General features: G+C 47.7%; 1 protein-coding gene across 15 annotated transcripts in view; it reads right to left on the reverse strand.

Annotated features, from left to right (window-relative positions):
• The window catches only part of NFIA (nuclear factor I A), a 250775-nt gene extending 235237 nt beyond the window's left edge, over window positions 1–15538 (reverse strand). For 4 of the 15 annotated variants that reach the window (XM_066325392.1, XM_066325391.1, XM_066325389.1 and 1 more), the window contains exons 1-2: window positions 15175–15533; window positions 9033–9564 (exon numbers count right to left, since the gene is read on the reverse strand). In XM_066325392.1, the coding sequence (XP_066181489.1) occupies window positions 9033–9564; window positions 15175–15201 (559 nt within the window). In that variant the 5' untranslated portion in view covers window positions 15202–15533. Of the gene's footprint in view, window positions 1–1140; window positions 1451–1830; window positions 2152–9032; window positions 9565–15174 lie in introns of those variants that run through there. The other 11 variants (XM_066325387.1, XM_066325385.1, XM_066325384.1 and 8 more) reach the window with 6 other exon arrangements.
• Between the last annotated feature and the right edge of the window lie 1199 nt (window positions 15539–16737).

A 16737-nucleotide genomic window follows, 5' to 3' on the forward strand; every position in this document is an offset into this window, starting at 1 on the left:
GCTTCCCTATGAAATACTCCTCACAAGTTTGCAAATGCATTTTGCACCTAACAATGATCACACATGGTAGTTTTCCTGGGCTGAAGAGCACTCCAGCTTTCCCATTGTGTGCTACTTATAATGACGGAATCGTTTGGGTTGGAAAAAATCTTTCAGAACACCCAGTCCAACCGTACTGAAAGCGGGGTGACAGTGGCTGGGATGAGAAGAGAGATGTACAGTACAGAGGACAGTGCAGAACAGGTTTAAACTTTGTTTAGATACTGATGCTATGGGCATATCTGATACATATAGATACTGATGCTATTTGTCATATGGATATGACAAATGGATTAAACCAAGGAGAAGAAACAACACTGGCTACCTCTCTGTGGCCCGGGCTTGGTAATGTGGTGGCAGTTCTGCAGGATGTGCTGTCACCTGCAGCTCTCATGGGTGAATGCCATGCTGGTTTTACACCTGTGGAAGGTGTGTTCCACCCCTCTGTGCCACCATCCAGCTCCCCACAGTCACAGCAAGAACTGAGGATGGACACAACCTCCCCATGCACCACGTGAGTGAAATGGGCAGCAGAAACCCACTGAGCAGTCCCCCACAGGTAACACCAGGGCCTTCCCACTGCACTCCGAGGGTGTCCTGGTGGAGGAGACCTCAGCGATACACCCTTTTGTGATGCTTTTAAACCACCTTTTTACATCATCAAAAAATCCAGAGCTCCAGCAAGTTCTCTCTCATTAACCAAACCACCACCAGGTACTGCACTTACACAACCCTCTCCAGCACGGTCTGTTCACCTGGCAAAATAACCCCACTTTGGACACCTACCAACCCCATGATAATTTTGTGCTTCACTACAGATATATCTCACCCCAAAACATGAACATGCTGAAACATCCAATCATGTTCTGGCACGCATGCCAAAAAAAAAAGCCCATGGCAACAAAGACGACAGCTTGCCAATGGCAGCTGCTGCACGCACACACAAAATTAAACTATATTCTTCTGAAAAGGGATATTATTATGGCATTTGTTTCCCCTCACCCTCACCCATTCCCTCCCAAAATAAAGGGGGAAATATCAACATGTCTCAAGCATTAGGAGAGATGGATTTAAAAAAGAAAACACAAAAGAGGCATGGGATGGAGAATTCGGGGTTTAATAGGAAATCCAGTTGGGATTGGGGCTGAATGCAAGGAGCCGCCCTGAAATATTGGCTCACCTATGGGAGTTGTATGGCATGATCAAGTAAAACATAATTTAGGAGGCCTGAGGATGCTGAATTGCCTCAAGTTTGGTCAAGCCATCCCTTGGTTACAACACAAATCTGCAAATACACTTTTGTATATTAAAGGGCATCTGATGACACCCATCCCTGCCTCCTTCCCCACATTGTGGACCTGCCGAGTGCCTCCTGAGCTGCGATGCAATGCACAAGAGAGCCGTCTCCTCACTGTGAAGATAAATGTCATATTGGACCTCTGACATCATGTATTCTCCAAGTAATTATTTTTGATATCATAAGAGTTGTACAGGGTGCACAATAAAATTAAAAAGTAGAAAGCAAGGTTAATAAGATTATCGTGTTGGTATAATAGGTAATGCATTTTGCAGTATATCCTTAAATCTGCCCTCTCCAAGCATAATTAAATAACTGTGATTTATATTTTAAAGGAACGCAGACATGCCGTGTATCCTCCTACCCACATATGTTAATTACTTTAAGCCCCTAAAAATCACACAGTTGTTTGCAGCTTTTTAATCCTCATGTGTAAATAACCCGACTCGGGTCCAAGTTATGAACAATGAAGTCCAGGAAACTTTCAGAAGAGCTTGTCATTAAACCCGTCTTGATTTTATCTCTCTGATCTGACGGCACCGATGTGTGCCGAAACCCGCGGGAAGGAGGAACAACTCCCCAGCCGTGACACCGGGACAGCAGTCGGACTGGGAGGGTGGATATTAATGGAGAGGAGATCAACACCCTTTAGGAGGAGCCGATGGATGTCCAAGGTCAGGATACCCCGCCTGGGTCTCGCTGTGGGTCTGGCAGCGCCGTGGTGGCACCGGGATCGCGGGTGACACGAGCCCACACGCTCCGCTCCAGGCCGAACTCAACCGCGCCGCTCTCCATTTTGACTCGCACGTGAGAGCCTGGCACACAAAATGGAGGCCCTCGTGTGTTTCACAAGCAGCGGCTCCAAATCCAGCCCAAATCCACCTGCTCTACGCGCCACATCCTGCTCCTGCACCCCGAGCCACAATGGTGCCACGCACAGGGCTGAGTTCAGCTGCCTTACATCCACCCCGGGGGTAAAGACACGGGACAAAGGTAGCTAGAAACACTTAATACATATAAAAATACTCTGTTTCCTCTTTAATTACACTAAGATGATGGGTTCGTCCAGGCACTGCCCTTGCAACTGGGGAGAAAATGCTGCAAGCCCCAAAAGAACTTGCTGGGATAAAACTGCCCCACACATCCGAGGCATCATGACCCAGGTGCTGGTATCAGTCACAGTTTTTGGTGGCTCCCATAATGCAGGTGACAATTAACAACAACCAGAGACGTGGCTGCACCACGTGAATGGGAAAACCAAAGCGATTAAAATGAATTTTAGTCCACCGACAAGGCTTATCTACCACAAGCCCTCACTGGCGTAAGGAAATGTCCGGGTCGGCTGCTGTTAGGAGACTAAAATAATTTCCCCTGAATTTACAGCCTGTAATTTAATCATCAGCTCCAGCCCTTGTCTGTGAGGAAAGGAGCAGTGGCAGAGCCAGATCCATGGCTGCCAGCGAGGATACCCCAAATTCATTCTGCTGGAGACAGTCCCCGAGGCCTGGAGGGCCCCACATGTGTAGAAAAGCTCAGGCTTTTAGGGAGAGGTTGAGGGGTTTTGGAGCAGCAGGTTGGGGTTTATTTTCTGGTTGTAAAAACCTCACCAGTGCCTGAACCAGAAGCATCAGGGGGAGGAGGAGGAGGAGCTGTGAAGAAGCTCAAAGCACAGAAAGAGAGGGATGCCCTTTCCTTTACATCCGAATGGAGAGAAAATACAACTGCAATAATAAATAGCGGGTTTTATGAACAATTAGGATTCCACTGTCTCTTTGAAGGGTTTGAAAAGCTGACATGATGTTTTGGGTTCTCCAGATTCAGCTTTGAGGCCTCAACCAAGAGAAACATTCAGCCCCGCTGTGTACAGCAGTGACCACAACAAAGATTGTGGTTTCTCCCACACTCGCCTTAAATAGATCTAAATTAATGCTATTCATCATTGGGTGGAAAAGAAGGGAAATATAAAAGTGCAGTTGCTTGTAGAAAAGCCAGAAGCACTGGGCAACTTTCTTACCAGTCACAGGCTTCTCCTGCTTCTGCACCTCGAAGCAAGGAGGCATGGAAATAACACACCCTTATACTGCCCGAACCCATCACCTGGAAAACATCCTGGGCATATGAAATACGCCTTCATCCCGTGTTTATTTGTTGTTGCTGCTGTTGTTGTTGGAGAAAGGGAAAAGCTAAACCACATGACTGAACTCCTGCCAGGGGTTCGTGATAGAGCAGGCCGTCCCGAGTGCCGCACCAGTTAGTATCTGAATTATCACGGATACTCACCGGCTCAGTTACACTTGCACAGGGAGAGCAGTTGTCCCACCTAAATCCTGCTTCTGTCAGCTCCCACCCTGCTCGTGGCTGCAGCAAGCAGCCAGTCCCACTCCCCAAAGAGGAGATCATCCAAAGATGGGGATATCTCTCTGTGCCACGCAGGGTGTGTAGTCGCTGTGTCTCATGTGTGCCCACGATAGGTGGGTGCATGAAATTTGGGGTGTTGAGGAGCTGTGGCTGTCCTCTCCTCACCTCTTCCAACTGAGATAGAGACCCAGGCTCCCACCACTGGCTTTTTATGGGTACTTTTTGTAAGGCTAAAACAACACAAAATCTGCCTTCTCCTTTTATTCCTTGAGGGCAGAAATACTGTGAGATGTCTTAGTGTCACTTTTTTCTTTAAAGCTACAGATGTCTCACTTTGGCAAAAAAATAATGGAGCAGAAAAATAACTCTATCAGCCCACAAACATTAAAATCTCAGCTGAAGGTTGATCTGTTCAGGTTCTCCTGGGCATGCACTGGGAGCCCTATGCAGGGAACACACGTGAGATACCTGCCGAAAAGCTGCCTGAAGTTGTTTTTTGGTAAGAGAAAATGCAATCTGTCTGCAGAAAAAAACTTTAAGGATGGTTTTGGCTATACAATGGAACAGCCATGAGCAGGAAGTAGTATTTTCAAGGCATTATAGGTGGAGGGAATGTCATGGATGCTTTAAAAGTCTTCAGATAGGCATAAAAATGACATATACATTACGCATTATCTCCACAGAACAAACACCGTTTGAAAAGTGCCCCTTTTTAACTACCATTATGATCTGTCTAAAGAGCATTTTGGTTAAAACTTGGGAGGAAAGGAGAAGAAAAAAAACAAAAAGCCCACTGATCTTACACCTGCTCTTTAGCAGTGGGAAGTAGGTTCTCAATCTGTTAACATGACCATCTGGCCAATCTGCATATCACGGCTATCTGGATTACCGTACGATGGAATGACAATAACGTAGCCAAAACAAAAGTAAAACGCATCAAAAACTAACAGGAGTGCGAGCCCTTTTGATTTCAAATTAAATAATAAATGTGGTATCAGAGCAGAGCGAGAAAGTCAGCTAAATAATTAAAAATGAGCCTTCGCTCAGGCATAATTAAGTAAACAATATGGTGTGTGTTTCTGTACGAGCCAGCAATAGTTTCCACCGTCGAACGCTCCACTTTTGCAGAGCAGCGATCAGGAGTTGAAGGCGCTGCAACAGCTCTTTCGGTGACGTACGGTATTGTCAGGACACCTCTGCCACCCCGGCGACACCCGGCCCAGCTGTGGCTATTAACGGGATTAATGCAGCAACAATCAATACCAATTGTACTAAAAGATTACAGCGCAAAGCCTCGGGTACCTCTCAGACCCCCCAAAACCTCTATGGTTTTTGGAGGGTGTGGGGGCTTCTGCACTAATCCATCTTTGGGTTATTCCCATCGATGCCTCTTTATGGTGGTCCAAGTAGAATATTTTATGTCTGTCAATGGGAACATAAAATGGGTCAAGCTTAAAGTTCAAGGTCATGTGCTATATACCACTGCCCAGCAATTAGCCACAGAGCACGTCCAGAAGTAAAGTAAATTTTCAGTCACAGAAACAAGGCTGAGTTCTGGCTGTCTTCGAGTCTAAATGTGAACAGAAAAAGGAGCTTGTGTAAATAAAACCGAGCCCTAGATTTTTTCTTAAATTTGGGATCTTTAAATGTCCTTCTGAAAGATTAAAAGTGTTTTCTCTGCCACAAAGACCTCGTGAGTTTAATTCTCGCCCGAAGCGCGTAATGATGGCCGGCCAGAAAAATAAAACAGGCATTGCAGCATTGCCTCCTGGCCCACCATCCCGCTTCAGCCACTGGAGAAGTCTCTAAAAACTGTGACCTCTCAGAAAATTTAACTACTTCTATTGCGAATCTATTCTCCAATCTGACCACATTAGCAGGAGCAACTCCAAAGCAGTAAAAAACTCCAGAAAGTTCTCGGTTGAGTGCCTACTAATGAACAAAGGTTAACTTTATCTAAAAGGTCAAATGCCTGGTGGCTAAGGTTGTGACCTTAACAACTTAAATTGTGACCTTGCCACGTGCCTAGTATATTGTAGATTCTGATACAGATCATCTGGTAGAGGACCGGTCATAAATTAGCTTTACTGTTCAACTCCCACAAAGAAAACGGTTTGCCACAATGGTTTCCAACTTGTCATTTGATACAAGAGCAGAATAAGTGAAAACTAAAAAGCAAACCCAAGTTGAGGGTACGAAAATGCCGCCTGCTTTTAGTTAAGCAGATTAGAAACTGCAAACTGAGAGCAATACTCTAGATTTCAATACATTTTTTGGTCAACCTCTAATTCACAAAGCACAAATCTTCCTTCCCTATTTTTTTTTCTAATTTCCTTTTTTTTTTATCCTTTTAATGAAAATGACATGTAGTTTGCCTATTTGCATATTTTTGTTTTCTCTTTCTAGTCAGTTCTTAAAGAGAATAATTGATTTCAGTAGCTTTGTAAGAAGCACTATTTAAATCTGTGCACATGTGTTCCCTTACAGATGATAGTGCCTACTGAAGGAAAAGCGTGGATTCAAAGCAATAATTATCCTACATGTTTAGAAGGAAAGGGACATCTTGCTGCCGAAGTCATCTCGAATAAGGGCATCTTGGAACAGAATGCTCCCCTAAAGAAAAGAAGACGAAAAGTGGGGGGGAAAAAAAAACCCACAAGAAAAAGAGAAGCGAGCACTATGGGTGAAAAGGTCACAATGGTTTTGGCACGTATCTTCAAGCACGTTTCGGAGTCTGTGCCTCCTGCCAATACTGGCAACTTCTCAAAACTTTTAAGGAGGTAAAAACATTGTTTAGTGTTTACAAATCTTCTGTACTATAGCAGATGCTTGTCAAATCCGCTATATGTAAGTTGACCAGCCTACCTAATATTTGCGCTGGCGACTTCCTCCTTATAAATACGCGGTCCATACATTTGGGGAGTGAGGTCTAATGGAGTTGGAGACAAAGGACCCTTAATATTTTTTTCTTTTGTAATTTTCCTGTTGCGCACCCGGCACAAGCTGCCATTACTGCGGGTCTGCGGGAACCAATGGCTGTCAACTTGGCCAATGTTCAGGTGTAACAAAGACTGCTGGGATACATCGGAGGGGGGAAAAAAAACGGGAAAAAAGGGGGAAAGAAAAAGAGGCAGCTCTACACAAGGCTTTCGGTACACCTCTGTGAAGCCATATAGACAGTGACCACGCTGTGCCACCTCCCAAAAATCATCTTGTACCCCTCCCCGCTGAGGTTTAGCAGGAATATGCCAGCACACGCTCCTGCACCGAGAGCACAATGCGATGCGTGCAATCAGCAAACAACGGCGCGGCGCGCTCTGCACGGGCGCGTGGCTGCTCGCACAAATCCCCAAGTCTAACCCCAAAAACCGCGCCAAGGCCTCGTGCCGAGTTTCCGCGGCAAACACCGAACCCGAAGGACGATCGGTGCGGTCGCTGCCTGTTGATGATGAAGGCAGGAATAAATAACAGCTCGCTAATCACGGCTACTGTTTGCCACCGGCGTGCTGATAAGATGGTATATTCCTAATCGCAATATTGAACTCTCATAACGTCTATTGCCTGACTGTTGTAACATGGAGAGACCCCTTGAAGCTCCCCGAAATATCCCCATCCCTGGGTTTGGTCTTTTCTCCTCATCCCACATTTCTGTGACCCTACATGCAAACTAAGCCAAGACCGTTGGTTCCTATCAACGATTTGTGCGCTCCATGAAGGGCCTGGGAAATACAATATGGATCAGTATTTACCAGCACCACGCTATATATAAATCTAAATAATAAAAACCTGAGTGCTGCAGATGAGTAAATAGACATTTATAGCTTCTATTTGGATATCAAAGCATTTTAAATTTACAACCACGCTCCAACATGCGGAGGAGGAAACTGAGGCAGACAAAAGGGATGTGAGTCCGTGGTCCCCTCAAGGCTGGTGATGGAATGGGAGGTGACCTGAAATGCCCCAGCCCCAGGCTCCCTTCAGTTAGCCATTTATCCATATTGCTTCCTTCATGGTGGCCGTAATAAAGCGCAGAGTAAATAAATAATTTTCCTCAGTATTTGCCTACTTCCCTTTCACCATAAACGTGCAGTATGATTTACCACCTCACACCGAAGTGCAAAGTAAATGTTACAGCTTATCTGTAGGAAATACCATGAGGATACTCGAAAGTTATTTCCGAACAGGGATCCTATCTGTAAAATCCCAGCGGCGACGTTGCCTAACACAACAATCATGGCAGGGACTCACTGCAGAAAAGCTTTGGGGAAGCCAAAACTTTCTGCAAGACCCTCTGAAAGAAGTTGGCATGCGAAATGGAGGCTCCCTGGGCTGTAATTTGCTTGGTTTTCTTACCGATAAATATTTATACAGAAGTGGTTTCTACTAATATGATTCCTCTCCCCCCTGCTCCTCTGTTCTTCCAGCCTGTCCAGCCCCCCAGCTCACAAGTCAGGATATGCTGGGGGACCCACACATCCCATATATAAAACTCAGGGCCTCACACTTCACACACGCACATTTTTCTGCACTACAATCACTCAGGAGAACTACAGTAGCATATTATTTTATGCCAGTCAACATACTACACATCCTCTGAGCACACCAAGTCACACCGCAGGCAGAGCATACTTTGTGTTGAAGTCTGGGATCCCAAGATTTTCATCACACGTTAAAACATCTCAGCTCCTCCTCACAAGCACAATATTGTCAAATCAGGAATTTTTTTCAAGACTTGCTTAGCTTTTAGGTGTATAAATTGTGGCATTTCAAGGGGTTTAAACGTGTCCTTTTTCCCCTAGGATTATCCAAGGGACTGTCTTCTCCTTTCCCTCCAATCCTGCAGGATCTACGTTCCCCATCTCATCCCTGCGGGGTGAGGATACCTGGTACTCCTGACCCACAGGCCTCAGGCATCTCTAGCCCTCCTGGATAACTTTGTGCATAACATATGCAAACTTTATTTAAAAAAAAAAAAATTAAAAAAAAATTAAAATCTATCTGTTTTCCCTCAAAATTAGGATAAAGGAAGCCGGCGTACGGCTGCAAGCCCGCCTAGGACAACATTTTGGATGACACCTGTGAAGGACACCCAAAATGCTGTTAACCATGGAAAACAAGAGCCACTTTTATGTGACTGCACCTTAAAAACCCCATTAAAAAAACAAAACAAAAAAAAAAAAGTGAGGGGGGGCAGTTTTGGAACCCTCCTCGCCACCCCGGGAGAGCGATAACCGGCATCCCCAGCTCCCTCCCCGGCTCATGCAGCCGCCGCTGGGGCACAGCACCCGGCACGGAGATAAACGAAAAGTTGGAGAAGGTGGTAGAGAAAGGCACTTACCTGCTGCGTGCACAAAGTATGCCAAATATAAATCGAGTTCCTTAACAGAAACTCCTATATGGTGGGGCTGTACGCACAGCCCGGGGTTAGAGCACTGTGGGGACTTTACAAGGCGCTCGCCATCAGTACTTTCGAGCGGAATACCTTTAAATAAAATCACCATAACAAGGTCCAACCTCCAGACCTTATCTGCCTGGCGAAGGCAGTCAATTCTTCTCATCTTGCCCTTCTGGTCTGGATTGGAAAGAACGCAACACGGAGGCTTTTTTCCTGTGACTGTGAGAACAAAATCCTCCCGAAATTCAGGCCTGATATCTTTCCGGAGCTTTGCCAGAAGTCTGGATGCCCATTTTTGCTTTACCTCGGGTTTTTCACTTAGCAGTTCGTCCTTCACGGCTCTCTCTTCCTCTTTTGACATGCGTTTTTCATGTTTTTTGAAGTATTTTCTTTTTCGGGCTTGCAGGTTGAACCACGTGTATGCAAACGCTCGGACGTGAGGCAGAAGTGCTTCGATGAAGGGATGAAATTCATCCTGAAAAAAGTTACAGAGAAAGGTTGATGTCACCGAAACCATCAACAAAGAGCCTTCAAAAACAGGGCTTTTGCGGGATGGTGAGAATTAGGAGGGTGCTAATAAATTTTAAGGGCTGTGGGACCCCTCGCTGATGGACCCCGAACCCGCCACCGCCGCATCCCCACTTCCCTCTCGCGCCGACCCGAAACCTCCGCTCCCGCCCCCCAAAAACAGGGTCCAACTTCAACCAAGCGCCCAGATGGAGATGGTGCAACGCTGGCACCCTTTCCCCAGTCCCCAAACCTTAAAAAAAAAAAAAACATTAAAAAAAAAAAAAAGAGCAGAATGAGTTAAAAGCCAAAAACTCCTTTGCAAGTCCACTTGCGGAGCGCGTATCTCCCTTTGCTCTCTCCCTGACCCCGCTGCTTGCGGTGTAGCCAGCGTTTGCCCGCCAATTTGGCAAATCCTAAACATTTGGATGCCAATCAATGTTTGTATGGGGAAGTCTAAAGTATAGTAAAACTTTCCCTAAGATATATTTGGAAATAGCAGCCGGCAGAATAGTAAAATGCCACTATAGCTGTATATACAATTACAGTGAAGGGTGGTTTTCACTCTGGTTCCTAAACAGGGAAGGGAGCGAGAAGTATCGCGGTCAATTTATCCCGCAAGCACAATCATAACTAACATTAAAATCCTAGAAAAAGCAAGCCTTGCAATTTATCTTTTATTTAATATTTTTGTTTATATTTAGTAAAAAAAAAAACAACCCAAAACTCGCTATCTGGGCGTATTAGGGAAAGTCAAACTGGGATCCTTCTCATAAAATCTAAAAAAAAAATAAAAATAAAAAAAAATTAAAAAAAATTAAAAAAAAACCAGGAAAAATTGAAAAATGCAGTAACGGTAAACTGTAGCACAACTTGTGCAAATACGCAAAGAATTATTAATTGCATCAGATTTTCAGGTATTTAAAAAGAAGAAATGCCCTACTCGGAAAGTTAGTTTGGCCATCCGGAGACACTGCTTGCTTTGTGTAACGAGGAGTTAAAGATCACCCCTCTCCCTTGGCACAAAAATAATCGCAATTAAAATTATGCTGACGCTAAAAAAGGCGAGAAAGACCCCTTGGTTTGTTTTTTTTTTTAATAATTATATATATCTAAGTATATATTTTTTCCTCACTAAGTATTACATAAATCAGCCAAAGAGAATCAAAACACATTATAATATACTGGGGCCATGCTTGTTTTTTCCCCTGAATAAATGAATGACCCAACTCCAGGCTGCACGGAAAAACGTATCCAGCCTGTGGGGCCTGATCCAGCGCTGCGTGCTGGGGACGTCCCTGCTTCCAGTTCTTCCTTTTCTCAGGATTGGGCCCTCCAGGAGGGAAAAATAAAGTAATTTGTGCAACGTTTTCCCCAGCATGGGAAAAGCCACCCGCTGCCCTGCCCCTGTGCGAAGAAACATTAGGGATTTTTTCAGATTAACAAACTTTTTTTTTTTTTTTAATTATCCCATGGAGTACATTTTCTACCCAAATCATTGTGGGTCGTGCAAATACGGGTATTAAAAGAGACATCTTACTTCCTTTCAACACTTTATTTTAATTTGCATTGTTCTTTTCAGAAATTATGAAAAATTGAGAAATCAATAGTAGAAATATCTATCAGCAAAATCCTGTCGTAATTCAAGACCTTCTGCTGACTTCCCAAAAGCTTTCACTGCACTTATTCTGAGTGGCCCCAGAATTGTAGATACTTAAATCTATAGGTAGCACCATTGCATTTATTTTTATTTTAAACACAGATTGTTAAAAACTTTCCTTACAGCACAATACATTTCATTAGAGCAGAGCGGCAGCAATCTAAGTACTATGAGTGATTACTAAAATAAAAGCAGGTAAAATAAAATAAATCACTCCTGTGATTGGCACATTCCTCTTTTTTTTTTTTTTCCTTCCTCTATGGGAAAAGATGATAGTTTCAAATTTCAATAAAGTTAAAAAAAAAAAAAAAAAAAAAAGATTGCTGTGAGTTTGTAGTCGGCAGATTCAAAAAGTGAGAGGAGGCACAATCCCAGCACATGGAGCTGCTCTCACCCACCAGAAACAGCTCTCACGAGGGGGGGAGACGGGGTGGGGGGGAAAGAAGAAAAATATAAAAACTACAGGTTTCTACAAGCTATTAAAAATAATAAACCCTCCCTCCTGATCCCTCCTGTCCTTCCCGTTCCCCACTCAGGGAGAGTCAAGGAAAAAAAGGCCTTTTGTCAAGTGGAAGTTTATCTGCGAAGGTACACAGAGCAGAGAGGCTCGACAGCCCCACAGCGAGCCAGGGCAGCGCTTCCAGCCTTCCCACTTTCCAAACACGTCTTGGTACATCCTGAAATATTTTAACTTTTCTGCTTTAAGCAGCGCTTTGTCCTGCCTGATCTCATGTGCTTGGGACTTTTTTGGCTCGGCGCTGGATAACATCCAAGAGAGAGTTGCTTTAACCTGCACTAAAGCTGATCTCTACAATGTGAACCTGAAAGGGGAGGTAAAAACAACACCCCCCCCCCCAAAAAAAAAAACCCACTTAAAAAAAACACCAAACCACTTTAAAGGGAGGGGGGGGAGAGAAAAAAACCAAGATGCTTTTTGGTGCAAAGTCAGGGTCTGTGGCTGAAGTAAACGAGAAGCACCGCTGCTCGGGCGCGAGGTGTGCAGGTCCCTATTACACCCTAACGTGTCTTTTCAAAATGGTGTATGAGGAGAAAAGGTTAACGACTCATAAACAGACCAACTTTCAAAGTGTCTTGGTAAACACGCTGCCCTGGAAAATCGCACCGCTTCAATCTCGGCGCTGAGGTATTAGCAAAGTCCAAGTGGAAATAAAAGCAGCCAGGACTGATCAAACAGAACTGGGCTGGACGCGGGGACGGAGGGGGGGGAGCAGCTTCTGCACAATACAATTTTTTATTTCAGCGGCGCTACAGCCCCCCTCAAAACACCCAAAAAGTTTTGGAAATGTGTCAGTGCAAGTGTGCTAACAGATGTGCAACTTGTCTGCAGCCTCGCTGCAAAATAGCAGGATTTTAAGGAGCTGGTAGAAAAGGCGATGATCTTTCCCTTTCCACGAGTTAGCTTGAAGGGAAACTTTGAAAGTATTTCATAAAGCCATTCGCTTTCCCCCCTCAGTGCTGGATGAGTTACCTAAAAATAAAAGACACCAGAAAGCTGGCAAAGCGATAATAAAAAGTTGGGGTTTTCTTTATTGCACTCCTCTCCAAAGTTTAAGGATACAGCTCCTCCGAGAGCTGCCTGTTTCTAAGCAGCACAGAAAATTTGGGCCGCACAGTTCTGCACTGTTTATCCCAAAATTCTCCTCTGCTCTTCAAAAAGGTGTTTAAAAAAATAAAAAAAAAACCAAAACAAAAACCCTAAGACAAAAGAACCCCAACCCAAAGGCGCCTGCGATAATGTAATCCTGCAAAGGAGGCTTTGAAACAATGTATTTCTGCAGATCTTTTTGAAATTAAGCCAGCTACAGAGACCCTTACTAATATTTTTACAATCCATTTGCTTGTAAATCTGAGGAGACGTGCATATGTTCCCCAACTATTTCCTAGCTCCTCAGCAGATATGTAAATGGAACGATGTTTGGATTTTTCCTGACAGATGACACAAAATGCTTGTGCCATTTTGGTTCCAGGGCTTGGATAAATACGCTCAGAACCAGGATTTCTATTTGTTTTCCTTTTCTAACCCACTTTCAAGAGCTTCCCTTTAAATCTGAACCAAAACTTGACCAAAAAAAAAAAAAAAAAAAAAAAAAAAAGAGAGAGAGAGAAAAAAAAAGAAAAAGAAAATCCTTCCCGAAACTTGTATCAATAAAAGCTCCTGAAATGATAAAATAGGAAATTACTTGCAATAGCTCAGGGCTTGCCCCCTTTTTCTATGGAAAAATGACAGAATCACCTAATTGATCCTTCGGAGGGAAGAGTTTGTCAGGAGGCCTCTAATCCTCCTATTACTTTTCCAAACGTGCTGCAAGAATGCGAGATTTTCCTAACGGAGTCAAAGCACAAGCCTGGCTTTCTGCTTTTCTTTTGATAAATTAAAAAAAAAAAAAAAAAAAAAAAAAAAAAAAAAAGCGCGGGGGGTGGAGGAGGACACGACACGACTGGGCCAGGGAGCAACCATCCCGTGGATTTATTTTCTCTCCTTAATGTGCGACTGGGCCTACAGAGCCCCAGGAGCCCCACGTGGAGATGCCAAGAGCGTCGGCGCTGCGGGCCCTGCACGGAGCGTCCGGGGGTCCCTCCTGCAGCCGCCGCGCTGACAAAAACCAGGTATTTCTCGGAGTTGAATTAAAGGCACAAACTTTGCCCAGGCACAGCCCGGAGTTGCTGCATCCCATCCTCTGCAAACTCCCGCTGCTCACATTTTCTTCCTGCCTTTTGAGCAAGTGTTACGGTTTGGGAGTTCCGTGCCCCCGCCGGCCTGGTGTTTTCTCGCCAGCACCCCAAAATTTGGGGGAGGCTGAGGAAGAAGAGAGGACCGCAACGGGAGAAGGGGACAAAACTTTTGCAGCTCTTCGGGCTGCCCGGGAAGCTGCTGCCCCTCTCCCTGCAATTCCTTGCCTTTTTCTCTACGGAAAGAGCCCGGAGAGGCTTTCTCACCGGGAGAAAAAAAATATTCCAATTAAATTAATAAGAATAATGTAGTCAAAATCTCCTGCAGGAGGAAATAATCTGGGGTTTGAGTCCGCCACAAAGCATTTCCTCGTTAAACCATTATATCCTGCTAATTGAAGGGGTGTAATTCAGCGTCCTGCAGCAGCGCGCGGGGAAAAGGGGGGCCGGGGGCTCCGCGGCCGCGCAACCGGGGGACACCGCGGAGCGACAGCCCTCCCCTCCACTCCCCGCGCAGCCCCGTCCCGCCGCGAGCGGGGGGCGCAAAAGTTGCGCCGAGTGCCGCGGGGGCCCGATCCGCGGGCGGGGGGGGGGGACACGCGACACACGCGGGACAAGTTTGCGGGTGTCCGTGTGGGGGGACACACGCACGGTCCCCCGGCTGGGGCGGCCTCCGCGGGTGCGCAGGGCGCTCTGCGCGGGGGCGGCTGCACCGCGCCGCACCGCGGGAGCGAGCCCAGGTGCGGGGGACGGTGCCTCTCTCCGTGCCCGGGGCGCTGGGGGGGGGGCGCGGAGCCGGCGGGGCCGCTGCCGCGGAGCCCCCAGCGCGGTGCCGGGGGGTGCGGGCCGCGCCGTGCCCGGGGCGAGGAGCGGCGCAGAGGCTCCGGCGCTGCCCCGGGGCCGCGGTGCGGGGCGGTGCGGGGCGCTCCAGCGCGGGCGGCGGCATCGGCGGCATCGATCGCGGATGACCAAGCACGGCGGGGCCGTGCGGGTCGTCCCGCAGCACCGCGCCCGCGCGGCCCCCCCCGTTAATTAAAGCATTAATAAGTAGGCGCCATTAGCCATGTGCCGACACAAATGGCCGTGCGGGAAGGGGGTGGAGGGGGGGGGATGCGAGCGAAAGGCAGCAAAGTTAGTTTCGGCGAGCGGCGGAGGTGCCCCTTCCCCGGCGCGCACGGCCGCGCACCCCCGCAGCGCCGGCCCCACCGCGCCCCGGCGGCCGCTTACCTGGGTGAGACAGAGCGGAGAATACATGACTGCTGCGGGGGGCTGCGGTTTGGAGGTGTGCGTGTGCGGGGAGAGAGGGAGAGAGAGAGGGGGAGAGAGACAGAGGGAGAGGGAGAGAGAGGAGGGGAAAAAAGAGAGAGAGAGAGGAGAGGAGGGGGAGCCCCGAGCCTGCTTCTTGCTTTCACATTTCCAACTCTGCCAAACTGCAGCCAGCGCGGAGCCGCTCCATGAGCTGAACTTTAACCCCGCCTCGACTTTCCCGCACTACGCGCTCGGCATGCCTGCCCCGCGCGCCGTTAAAGGCATAGCGCTCGCTGCGCGCCCCTCCGCCGCCCCCGCTCCGCGCCCCTCCGCTCCGCTCCGCGCCCCTCCGCTCTGCGCCGCGCACCGCCCGCCCCGCGCCCCGCGCCGCCCGCCCGCGGGGGCGGGGAGGGGCGGGGAGGGGGCTGCGGCGCCGCCGCCTCCCTCCGCCCCGCCGCCCCGCAGCGCGGCCAGCCGCGGAGCCGAGAGGCGAGCGGGGCTCGGCTCAAAGTTTTCCTCTTTTTTTACAAGGCGGGGAGGGGGGGGGGGTGTTGTGTATTTGGGTTTTTGTTTTTTTTTTTTTTTTTTCTATTATAATTGTTATTTATTTATTTATTTATTTTTGCTCTTCCCGGGGGCTGCGGCTCCGCTCGGCCCTTGACCGTGGAGCGATGGGGCGGGGAGGGAAGGGGGGGCCCGGGGGAAGCGGCGTTGCCTTCCACAACTTTCCCCATCGCCTTTGGCACTTGTCATTTTAAATCAAGCGCTTTAGAATCAAGGGTGCTTATTCCACTTTAAAAAAAATAATCATTTTCTTCTAAAAAATAGCAACACATAAATTCCTCGGCACATCGCACTACCCCCTCTTTCTTACTTATGAAATCTAAAAGTGAAGCGCTTAAAATTAAAAATACCCCCGCGCCTCCTGCCACTTCTGGAGCGCATTGTCTTGGCACCGGCCAACGTTTGGGTTTGGGGTTTGGATGCTCTCCAGCCCGCTCCTGGGGACTCGGAGGGTGTCCCGGGTGGTGTGTCCCCCCCCCTTTCCGCTTGGGAATAGCGTTTTCCACTGATGCTGGAGGCAGTTTAGGTGACCCCCGCGTCCCTGCGCGTAGTCACAGGCTTTTTGGAGGGGAGGGGCGGGGGGGGGAGGAACGACACTCGCCGGGAAAAATTCCTATCTATAGGGGAAAAGGAGGAAAAATCCCCTCCCGCAGCTTGTTTCGGGGGTGGAGGGGAAGGGGTTGTGTCCCCCTCGTCCGTGCCGCACCGTTCCCAGCCTTTTGCGGTTTCCAGCATTATCTTTTAAGTAACTTTTGGCGCCCTTCGGGAGACTTTTGGCCGCGGGACGGCTGGTTGCGCCCTCTAGGCAGGGGCCACGGTCAAGTGCAGCCCCTCCGCAGCCGCGGACACCCCTCCTCCCCCCAGAAAATAAGGGTAGAGCCAAAGCACCTTCCCTCACCCGAGAATATTTGAGCGCTAAACGGGTGGGCGCGCAAGTTATCCTCGTTTTTTCCCAACTCAGCGTTTTGCTAGGGACAC

This window comes from Sylvia atricapilla, chromosome 9, assembly GCF_009819655.1.
Source record: "Sylvia atricapilla isolate bSylAtr1 chromosome 9, bSylAtr1.pri, whole genome shotgun sequence".
Classification (NCBI taxonomy): Eukaryota; Metazoa; Chordata; class Aves; order Passeriformes; family Sylviidae; genus Sylvia; species Sylvia atricapilla.